Here is a 12,227-nt window from a genome sequence, read left to right as displayed (position 1 = left end):
GAAAATACGCATCCTTTAGGTCTAAAGTTGCGAGAAAATCCCCCTGACTGAGCAACGGGAGCACTTGCTGCAGGGTCATCATATGGAAGTGCTCCGACAGGATGTACTGGTTGAGGGGTCTGAGGTCCAGTATGGGTCTGAGGGACCCGTCCTTTTTTGGTATCAAAAAGTACAGGGAGTAAACTCCTGTGCCTCTTTCCTGCACAGGCACGAGCTCTATTGCCCCTTTTTGCAGCATGACGAGGACCTCCTGCTGCAATAAGTGCAAATGCTCGGCGGACATAGGTCGGTGTCTTGGGGGTATGTTGGGTGGAGTGGATGTTAACTCCAGACAATAACCGTACTGTATAAGCTGTCTGACCCACCTGTCTGTGGTGATGGTTCTCCAGACCGGCGGGAACTGCTGAAGTCTCCCCCGACCGGTGTTGTGTGGTCGGGGGGCAGTGACAAGGCGTCACTGTTTGCTGGTGGCAGAGGATCTGGAGTTGTTGTTTCCACGACCCCTGCCCTTGGCGCTGTTTCCACGATATCCACCTAGACTTTTGTTGGTGTATGTGGACTGTGTGATGCCTTTGTAGTACTACGTGGTTTGGGAGAGCTGGCCTCTGGAAACACCTCTAGTGCTTGAGCGACGAAAAGACCCACCCCTGAATTGCTGGGACTGTAAGGCACCCATGGACTTAGCAGTTTCAGTGTCCTTCTTAATCTTTTCTAAGGTGGTGTCAACCTCTGGGCCAAACAGGTGATCTGGATTTACTGTTTGGTTAAGGATGGTGGTCTGTATCTCTGGCTTAAATCCAGAGATTCTCAGCCAGGCATGTCGTCTCAGCAGGACACTAGTATTGACAGCCCTGGCTGCGGTGTCAGCCGCGTCCAGTGCACATTTAATTGAAGCATTAGAGATCAGCTTCCCCTCTTGAATAAGCATCTCAGCTGCCTCCTAGTATTCATCTGTCAGGTGTTGCAACAGGGTCTCCAGTGTGTCATAGTGTGCCTTGTCATACCTCGCTAGAAACGCTTGCGTATTGGAAATGCGCCAGATATTGGCCGCTTGTGCTGCCACCCTTTTCCCTGATGCCTCAAACACCTTAGATTCCTTGTCTGGGGGAGGAGCATCACCCGTTGTCTGAGAATTAGCCCTCTTCCGGGCATTCGAGACAAGAGAGTCCAGAGGCAACTGTCCTTTAATGTAGGTAGGATCAGTAGGCGCTGGTTTATACTTTCTCAATCCTAGGGTTTATCACCCTGGCTCTGGTAGGCACCTTAAAGATCTCCCCAGCATGCTTAAAGACAACTTTTAACATAGGCAGAGTCTTGACAGTTCTCTCTGAGACTGAAAAGGTATCAAAAAGGAAATAGACGTCAATAGGGTCAGCATGGAGCTGGACGTTGTGATTTTTAGCCGCCCGTTCAATGAGGGAATTGAACGCTGCTGAATCCTCTGTAGGGGATGTTTTCACAGAATAAAGTTGAGTGTCTTGTCCAGAATGAGGATCACCTGGGTCAGCACCAGCAGCCCAGGGTTCATTGGTATTATCAGGGTCTGTATAGACAGGATAGCTGTACTCATCCTCATCATCGCCCTCCCCAGCGTCCACATCAGAGTAAGTGGGCGAGACATCATGAGTCTGTGGAGAAAGTGGTTCAACAAGGACAGGAGTGGAAGCATAGTCCTTCTTTCTTTTTAGAGGAATCTTGTAGGACTCCATTGGTTGTTCCGGGGCAATTTTTCGCTTGTGGAGGGAAAGTCTGCCCGTTTCGGCATCAATGAAATGTTCATGTTGTTCTTCTACTGAAGATTGCCGATGCTTCAAGTTGGAAATCACAGTCGACGACTTTGGCACCGAGGACACCTTATCGGGGACGCTAGCGACCGCTCTAGGGGTGAAAGCCTTCGGCGGCAACGTGAAGTGAATGGGCGTCGACGCCTTGTGAGGTTTCTCGACCGGCTTCGAAGGTGGAGGATCTCTTGGTCCGACAGCCGAGGCCTTCTCCTTGATGCGCTGTAGGGAGTCCGTCACTTGCTTGGTGAAAGTGGCGGACGGGCGCGCCGAGTCGACGGGATCCTTCGAGGCCCCACTTGGAGTGGACTCTCGGGGTGCGCCGCTCTTGGCCTTGTCATGTTGACGCGGAGTCTCTAGAACCTTCGGGTCACCGAGTCCTTTGTTGGTGTCGTCCGCCTTCGACGCCGACTTACTCGGCTCGACCACCTTGACTTTAGTCTTCGGCGCGGCAGACTTCGTCTCGACCCCCTGGACTTGAGCCTTCGTATCGACAACACCCTTCTGCTTCTTCGGCGCCGAGGGCTCAGAGGCCTTGAATCCGACCAAAGTAATGCGCACTTTCGGTTTCGAGGCGGGCACCAGTGCTGTTGCTTGTGTCGAGACCGTAGGCTTCACTTTCGGTTTCGATTTTCCAGGGTGCGGCTCAATAGCAATGTCCGTGGCCGAGCCCGAAGGCGGGCCGTAGAACCCAACGTAAGATCTTGGGTAAGGCCTAGTGGCGATCCCTTGACCTGAGCCTTATGAATCGGTACGGCCCCAGTGTCAGTGTGAGGCAGCTCTTCGTCCGAGCTATCCTCCATGGCCCCAAATGCCCCGGCGTCGTCCCCTACCTAGTCGACGACTTCTTCAGCTTCGAATATTTCGGCGTCCGCGTCGTAGTTGTAGTCTACGTCTGACACGGGATTCGACAGGTTGTCACTGATGTCCCGGTTAGCTTCTTCCTAGACCTCCCCGGCATCGAAAATGTCTGCAGGCGCCGGTACAGTGTGCTGGGCCTCCTGGCGCGCAGCGCGTCGATGCTTAAGCGTCTTCTTGGACCTGAAGCGGGAACAAGCCATGCAACTGGCTTCATCATGGTCCGGCGATAGACACTTGTTGCACACCGGGTGGACGTCGATGTGGGGATACTTTGAGTTGCAGACGGGACATCTCTTGAACGGACTACGGTCCATGATGAACAGTCAATAGGGTCTGAGGCGTCGACTGGGCCCTCCGCGCCGAAAGCACGCGGGTGTATGGAATCCGGCTCGGGACAGAGCTGGAAGAGTTAGGCACCGAACGCAAGACTATACCGACAAATAAACTAAAGACCTTTTGGTCTTAAGAAAGTTCTTTATCGATTCCGGCTAGAGGGAACCCAAAGACATCCGAAACCAATGGCGGAAAAAAACAATCTGAGGATGGAGTCGATGCCCATGCGCACTGTAGTCCAGGGGAGGAGCCACCTATCTTGTGATACTTCGAAGACTCTTCCAGGACAACAATGTGCGATCATCCGGACCCAACACTAGGCGGCGATCTATGCACAGCTATGAATTCAGCAGCCCTACATGCCTCGAACAGCTGGATTCTAGTGGTATAGTGTGCACCGGACTCACATTTGGCCAGATCTGTCCCACTTGGGGAGTCACACTATAGTATGCAAAAAAGTAATTGATGGAATGCTGGAATTATTCTCAGCTGCTGTATTTATATTGGTGCGATACCCTAAATCCACTCCAGTGCACCCGGTTCCTGTACAATCTGATTCGGACAGCATACAGCAATTATTCCAACACTGTTTGCTGAAGCTCCATCACCATTCTGGTTTTACTTTGGACAAAGGTTGGCTTCCCGGAAAAGATATTGGTAATGATCTACCCAAATGTTCTGAGGGTTTGATATAGATGACTTACTGGAGGGCATGTGGGCATGATATTTCTCCTGATACAGGATTGTTATCCTCCATCTGCCCTCAACAGAAGACCATGCTTCTTTTGCTGCGGTAATTTGACATGATGCTGAGTTTCTAGACCCGCTTTCTGCTGATGTTAAAACAAATGTCCTTAGATAAGTCCTGAAGCCTGGGCTTGTTGCCTTTCAGCCCTTACTTCCATTCAATGAAGCCCTAGCTTATCTTCTGATGGGCACTTGGTCCATGGCTTGCTCTTGCCACGAATGAACAGGCAGGTGGGACAGATGCCACAGACTAGCGCCAGACGGCCAACTTTTTCTAATGCAGCAAGAGAAATTCTGGTGGTCATGGTTTCGACCAGCAAGGTGAACCCAAACGTGTTCCCTGCAACCCCTCCAGACAGGGTGTCAAAAAGGATTGAAGCATTTGGGAAGTGAAAAAATTCTCTTCAGTAGGCTTGGCTTTGATGCCCGGGACAGTTTGACGACTAGGCTGATACCCACATGCCCTCTGGGACATGGCCAGCAAGATCTTGCCGGTGGTTGAGGACAGCTTAGGGCCTCCTTGACTAAGACCACTCAGGATGGTCAAGAAGCAGAAAAAATAAGTCATTTGTGCTGGCTTGGATACAACCAACTACTTGAGATGCGCAGTCGGCACCAGGTTGCTGCTCCGTCACCATGCATGGCAGCAGTCCACAGGGTTTTCCAGAGGTGTGCAAGCATCCCTTACGGATAGGTCTTTTTATAGACACATTAGAAGGGTTTCAGAAGAGCTGGGCCGTAGCATGTTCTTTAGACCTCTTCATAACAGCCAGACAGTTGTTCCACCAGTTTCAGCCTTTCTGGGGCTCCCCAAAGGAGTTAGAATATAGGCAGCACCAGGCCCTACACCTGTGCAGTAGTCAACCAGTTCTTTGATGGAATGGATCAAGTTGGCACTTTAAGGCTTCGCAAGGGTACTGACCTTCCACAGCGGGCAAGCCACTTTAGTTTCTCCTTATGAAAGGCAGGATCCAAAACTTTCTCCGAGGCGGTCAATCCATCACATCCAACAGATGTGTCTTTCAGCTCCTTTGGCAGGGCTATGCCATTCCATTCCATTTCTTTCCGACCTACTGCAGTTTCCTCCCACATCTGAGCAGCTCTCAGAGAAACAGCTTTCCAACTTGCTGGAAGAGGTGCGAGCTCTTCTTACCAAAGGAGCCGCCAAGAGGTTTCTGGCCTCAGATTTAGATGAGTTGTTGCTCCTGCTATATCTTCATGACGAGGAAGGATGGAGGACTGAGTTCTATTTCAGATGTTCGCCCTCTGACTGCTTACCTGTGGAAAGACAGATTCAAAATGCGCATGCTAGCCCAGGGTCTGTCTGCATTGGATCCAGGAGACTGAAAGGTGGCCATGGACCTGAAGGACACGTATTTTCATATAGCCGTCCTGCGGTCGCACAGGCAATTCCTGCAGGTCAAGGTAGGCCTGGAGCATTTTAAATTTATCATGTTCCCCTTCGGCCTCACCAGCACCCCTTATGTTTTCACAAAAGTGATGGTGGTGGTCTCTGCCCATCTTAGATGCTAGAGGTTACCAGGTTTTTGCCTACCTCAAAGGCTGGCTGTTTAAGGCCGACTCACCGCAATCTGCAATATTTCACCGACTTAATGGGTTCATCTAAAAGGGTGGCCTGTTCCTTTGTGAGTTTTGTAAGGGGGCCCCATCTAGGTAATCTGCTTTTATTTTATGAGAGGCTTCCTCTCTAGCATAGAAAGATATTATAAAATCCACTTAAGTAGTTATTTATTTCCTGGTCCTGTGTTTTAGTGCGTTCTGACTGACTGCAGATGCCTGTAATTCTCCTACACGCTCTGATGGCCTTTAGTCAACAGGCCAACATTTACAGACTTTTGTGAATTCCAGTCAGTATCTGGGTTGGGATTGGCCACTTTATTATTAGCCCCAAAATTTGCAATATTATATTAAATGGCGTCTGTTATGTCCTTACTATGTAAAATGTTTTATGTCAATCTCCACCATGAATTTGATGGATCTGGGCATAGAGAAATAAAGAAATAGTGACATGATCAGATACAGAATTTTGACCTATTTCTGTAAGATCTATTCTGGGTATCATGGTATACAATGGAAAAAAAAGGATTGATACAGACAATCTGGAGGCAGCTGAATAATGTGTGAAATCTAGGTGTTGGTTGGGCCCACCATAGGTCTGTATACTAAGCCATATAAAGAAACTACTGTCTAGTCTAAGAGGAAAGCGAACCAGTCTGTCCTCATTTCTATCAAATCATCCGTTGGTTGCAATATCTGAAATAACGCCCAGAATGCCATCTGCTTGGGTTTTTTTTTAAATAGCTCTTCAATGGCCGGCCTGCATGAGATTTTTTTAATTTTATGGACTTAGGTTAGGAGTGTATAGGGAAATCAACGTTGCATGTACACCATCCCTGCTGGACAGTGAAGGCCAGCAGTCAACAGTTATTTTTGCATCATTATTTAATATTTCTACTGGTATGTCCCTGTTTAAGAGAACAGATTAATTTTATTTAGCCCTCAAACAAAGTATTAATTAGGAAACCATTGAGATTTGAGTTTGTTCCAGCCCCTCAGCAAGTCTACCTCCTGCAGCAAACATATCCCCAGTTTGAGGAAATGCAACTGATTCAGAACAACTGTGTGATTTGAGAGTTTAGTCCTCCAATAGCTTGCTTGCCCTTCACAACGGTAGGAACAGTTAGTGTTTCTTAACATCATCAATGCTGATGTTATTTTGCTCCTGTGCTGATATTTCTTGATTGCCATTGTTCATGACGAGCTCAGCTCGTCATGAGTGTACGAGAGGTGTACCTCATGACGAGCTGAGCTCGTCATGAGCTTCGATGGGGTTAAAGAAGCCCTTCTCGAAATTCCACAAACCCGTTCCCGACCTCCGTAACCAACATTTGGACAACAATGTAGGAGTACAAATACTTTAAATAGCCTAATCTGTCTCTAAGTGAGGGAGATGGTAAGCATCTCTCAGGAGAGGAAATAGGAAAAAAGAAAGGGGATGATCATCTTCCACCACGCCCAGCCGATATAACACAAACCATGTTTTATGCTCTTCAGTTTAAAGGCCAGGACGCTCTGTAAATGGGCAGTTCAACTGGCAAGGGGCGTTTGTGGATGTTCTTTGTGATAATTTCAGCATCAATGAGCAGGATGCCCAAACACGAGAACCTCTTTCTTGAAACCACAATACTGGCCAGCTGGAAGTGGCAAGCCAGAGTGATCAGCTGTAGGATTTTTCTAGACTGCTGATTGATGTAAGCATAACTTCCTAAGAGGAGCTAGAGCTCTTAATTTTATTAAGCACATTATGTTCCTTCTTGATGGCAGCTGCAGGAAGTTTGCAGGTTCACCGACGTATTTTATTGGTGACCTTTTGACTTGCACTCATTGAAGCTGTGCAAGTTGATGTCTCAGACTTGTAGGATGCTTGCTCTCCAGAAATGTGCTTGTTCCAATGGCACAATCTGTTTTGTATAATTCTGCCACTGAGAGCATGCCTGGATCCGAATGCCCAATTCAGTCCAGCGAGGCGTCCAAAGGCTACGGATGGGAGAAGATTCTAACAGGCCAGAGAAGAGGTGAGGAAAGCCATCTTGCACAGCTGCTATCTTAAATACATCATCCTCCCACTCCCCCCTCATCTGTCACTTAAAAGTTAGATAATCAACATTTGTATAGTACATATCTGCCATTAGTATGGACCTCATACAGCTGTGAGTTTAGAGTAATGTTTTCTCAGATGGCTGCAGGTTTTCCTGGAGGAAAGCATCCAAAGGACCATATGATAGATATACTACATTATCCATAAAAGCTTGTAGGTCATTATAAATTTAAAATCCTGTCAAGGTGGTTGAGCAAACTAAAATTATGTACCATGGGATCTGCAGCCTGATCTGTGAAATCAAAGACAGTTTCCTTACGGAAGTCAGGAGCACTCTTAGGTGTTTGTTGGGAGCACATCAAACTTTAGTGCTATCAGCAGGTTGTTGTAAGCTAGAGGAACAGAGGTAGGCAGCACATTGCAGCAGCTACAATTCCTAGTAATCCCCAGTCATATTTCCATCTCAATTTCTAGAAATTCGGTCATTTAACACTTGCACCAATCTACACTATACCAAGATAAGAAAACCTGCAGTCATGAAACTGATACAGTGGTCTTAACACTGAACTATGTGCATACAGTTAAAGAACTTACATTCCAAAGGTTTTATCTACCTGCGTAAGCTATCCCTTCTTCATAGTCCACGAACACAGGCCAGACAAAAAGCACATGGAGGTGTGCAAGTTGCACTTCAATTATTTCATTTGGGATAGAAAGTGGATTAAATAAATAAAATACTTACAGGTGTAACAGCAGCACAGTGAAAATAAGCTGGCTCTGGCATTTTCGCAGGCAGTTTCACCCACTCGAAGGTCTGCAGGCTCAGCTTCCAAAGATCACCCAGGATCTCATCACCATTGTAGCCACCGCAAATGAACACATCTGAAAGGATTGATAAGTGTACAAATGTATAGATAAATATGCAGCTAGTCATTTTAAGATGTTTATTGCAGGATCAGCAATTTTATGTAGGTCTGCATGAATCAATTAAAGACTGATAACTCACAATCATTGACTGATGGACGAGACAGATCTTATTATGCTAGGGCACAAACAGTGTCCTTACATAACATGACGTGGTTATATGCAAACCACTAGACACCACCCGTTCCAAACGTACTTATCTAGAAACGCATCTTTCTACAGGGCCCACCACCAATATGGGCATTCTGCCAACATACATGTATTTCAATAAAACTCATACCAAGACAAATATTTCCACAGGTGTCTGGACACCAGTTCAAGTTTGTAAGCAGGACAAGTGACTGTTGAATTTTTCTGGAGGAGTCCCTTTGTCAAGTTCATACTGCAGACATTTGAGGCACCCAGCCCAGATTGTTTTTTTAGTGTTTCCTATTTTAATTCTAATAGGAATGTTTGTTTCCCGCTGCATACAAAACTAGTTGAACAAAATTATTCCAAACTCGGCACGATGATAGACATTTATCTAGAATGTCTGGTGTAAATCCATTCAGTAGTTTTTTTTATTTTTTTTAGATATTTCTGTTCCGAAAAAACACTGGGTGGGTTTAGAAGCATTGATCTTTGGTAAAGCTGGGTTTTCACAAATAAAGTAAGTGCTGCTCAACAAATTAAATCTGTATACGGGACTCAGAACTGCTAACATTTGAGGATCTCACGGAGACTTTCGGATTACCGTGCAGACAATTTCTACTGCACAAGGCGGTGGTGGCGACGATTCAGAGCCACTAGGGCCAGGGAACAGCTGAACTCACTGCTCACCAGTGCTGCTGTGTGTCATGCCCCACGACCGGTGAAATCAAAGCAGTTGCATTACTGTATCAGGCACTGCAGGCGGACATAATAGCCCGTCAGGAGCAACTCTGCCTTAAGTGGGAGAAAGACATTAGTCTCCCTACAACAGAGGTGGAATGGGGCACTATTCTTTCCAATATATACACACGCTCCAGAAATGCTAGATTTAAATGAATACATTTCTAGATTTTACATAGGGCGTACCTCATCTCGGGTAAAATCATTAGAACTTTCGGTTCAACAAAGGCTTATAATCCACGGTGCAGGGAACATAGCTCAAAATCACTTCACATGATATGGTCCTGTCGGAGTTTTGGGAGGGAGTGGTGGAATGCACCATCCATGCCACCAATAGGATGATCCCTTGCATCGCCAAGGCATGGCTGTTACAGGGGATTCCCACAACCAAGTAAAAACAAAATAGTCACCAAATTTGTTGACCTGGAAGTGGTCTTGGCGAAGCAGGAGATTACATCATACTGGAAGGCATCCAGAGGTCCCGACCTGGAAAAATGGAAAGAGAATAACCCTTTGGGCGGGGCATGAGAGTGTGGTGCTGCTTCAACAGGTGATAAGGGGGCAAGGCTCCAGTGACAATGCCCGGCCTGGGACTACCTGCTAGTTTGTCTAAAAGAACCAGAATACACCCATGACAGTTCCTTTGTGTCAATACACAAATGAGGTTGAATAGATCTCGAACTCTTTGATCAGTAGGTATTGTGCATTGGGTGGTTGAAAACGATCCCTCAGGGTGGGGTTATTAAAGACTATCCTACAAGAAACATAAGGCAGAGGTAGGAGTTTGGGGAGGGAGGGGGGTGTTTCAGTGATTGCATGTTAATAAGAAGTGGAGAAGTGTGGCTCAATGGTTAGAGGAGGCATACCCGGAATCTGAGGTCAGACCCGGGACCAGGGTTCAATTCCTGACGCGGCAGGGTCGGAGCCCAAGTGTCCACGGACTCGATAATTCTCACTTCGGTGCCTACTCGAATCATGGGTTCACACTCTGCAACTCTGGGCAATAGCTTGCTTAATCTCCAGTACGGCCCCCCGCGGCGGGATGCCTAGCTTTCACCTTGGGGATGCCCAGTACGGGTTATCTCACAGGGAAAAGCCAGGACGGGTTCCCAATGGTGCGCTATATAAGATACACTAAAAAAAAAAAAAAAAAAAAAAGAAGTACAGGAACAATAGCCAGAAATGTATCTGTTATATCATTCGTATACTTTAAGTGTTGTACTCATTCAAATGAAATCAATGTACAATGCAGGACAATTACTGTACACTATGTGCCCGAACGGAGCTTCTTTTGTTGGTCTAGAAAATAAAATCAATAAAACGGTTTACAAAAAAAAAAAAAAAGTTTAATCAGTATATGATTTGTTAATTAACCAGTCGTTCTCAATTTCAAATGCCATGGAGGTTATTAATGGTGTGCTGGAAGGCAGGCAAAGTAATATGGAGGATGATCTGAAATTAGCATTTGAGATTTTAAGCGCCACAGGAATGTTTGCCAATGGCAGTTTCTCCGCTAAGGAGGAGGAGTGTTGAAAAATAAAATGACAACGCAACTGTTCTAACTTTACTTAACAGTACTGACTCAGTTGGTGGGGGCAGGGCTGCTGGGTTGTTTAGAGCTGGGGGAGAAGTGGTTGACACTTCCTATGTGTGCATGTCATTTTGGCCGGCCCAAGAGGGTCAACTAAACAGTCATGCACACTTTACATATTCTCCACCCAGGCTGTGGAGAACATGCCCAGGGTCCCAGCACCTCTAAGTGCCAAACCACGGTGCTCAGACCAAGGCAGCGTTGTGATTAGTCAGGGAAGTCTGGGAGGCTTCCTGGTTCCTGCTGCCCGGGAGAAGAGTATGTAGGAGAGGCGGCAGTCAGCCGTATCCAGGTAAGTGTTTTTAAAAAAAGGATTTTCATTTCACTCCGCACTCCCCTGCACCCCTGTTTGGTAGCAGCTGCTACTGATGTTTGCTCTGCACTGCAGCAAAAACTGATGAATGGAATTAAACCAAACCCTGCATAAATCTACATATGACCTTACCATTAGAAATTAAGTTGAATGTATGTTTAACCAGTTTGTAGTCTCAATATACACACAAAAACAACCTACCCAAAAAAACCTTCCATGCCCTCAGAATATTTGTTACCCTCACCAATCCATAGAAGCTCAACACAATGCTACATTAGTAATACATCAACACAAACAAAACACAAAAAAAATCAACAGTTACACCCACACAAGACTCCAACACACCAGCAACACAACTAGAAAGTACATCACCCACTACAAACATCAACATAATACACCTGCAAACCAAACAACTGGAACACCACAACAATAACAAACAGAAAAACATACTGAACGAAAACCTACAATCAGTACCTATTGACCTGAATGTATCCATGTAATGAAATTTAAGACAAAAAATAGTTCATTTCAGTGGTAGCATTATGAATGAAAAAGGGTGAATTAAAGAGCTCACATGAACATCAACCACTACCCGCTCCGGTTTAGAAATTTTCCATAATCTCTGCAGTAGTTATGCACCTGAATGGCTACAACAATCTCTACTCCTAAACAGGTCATTGGCAAAACTCAAGCTGCTAGCCTCCCATTTAGACTAAAATTACACAATCACTTTACATAGCCCTTGAAACTCCTTTCTTAAACAGTTACAGATAAAATTTCACAACTCAATGTTTGGTTCATAAATCTTACAAGGCTGATTGCCATACTACCTTTCCATTTTTCTCATCACAGTTTTCAACCAGAAGCTTACAAGGCCGCCATGCTCGTGACGGAACCACCCAGTCACTGGCGCGCTGTGCTCATGACGGAGTGGTTCCGTCACGGCCCCGCCCGCTCATCAATTCAGCCGCGCAGGTGCGGAATTGATGCAGCGCGGGCGGAGCGGCCGCTGCGTGACGGAACCACTCCGTCATTAGCACAGCGCGCCCGTGGCTCGTGACGGAGTGGTTCAGTCACAAGCACGGAACGGGTTAATGCAAGACCCCTCATTAAGAACAAGGTAGAATTTAAGGTCTTTGTGTCCCTTCCTAAGCCGAACTGGGTGGTCATTACGGAGACCTGGGCCAG

General features: G+C 46.4%; 1 protein-coding gene across 2 annotated transcripts in view; it reads right to left on the bottom strand.

Moving 5' to 3' along the window:
• The window catches only part of KLHDC10 (kelch domain containing 10), a 323,217-nt gene that overhangs the window by 46,449 nt on the left and 264,541 nt on the right, over positions 1 to 12,227 (bottom strand). For both annotated transcript variants that reach the window (XM_086918903.1, XM_086918904.1), the window contains one exon: positions 8,084 to 8,223. In XM_086918903.1, the coding sequence (XP_086775029.1) occupies positions 8,084 to 8,223 (140 nt within the window). The remainder of the gene's footprint in view (positions 1 to 8,083; positions 8,224 to 12,227) is intronic.

Source organism: Lissotriton vulgaris, chromosome 1_1, assembly GCF_964263255.1.
Source record: "Lissotriton vulgaris chromosome 1_1, aLisVul1.2, whole genome shotgun sequence".
NCBI classification, from domain to species: domain Eukaryota; kingdom Metazoa; phylum Chordata; class Amphibia; order Caudata; family Salamandridae; genus Lissotriton; species Lissotriton vulgaris.
This window is presented reverse-complemented; position numbering and strand designations above follow the sequence as displayed.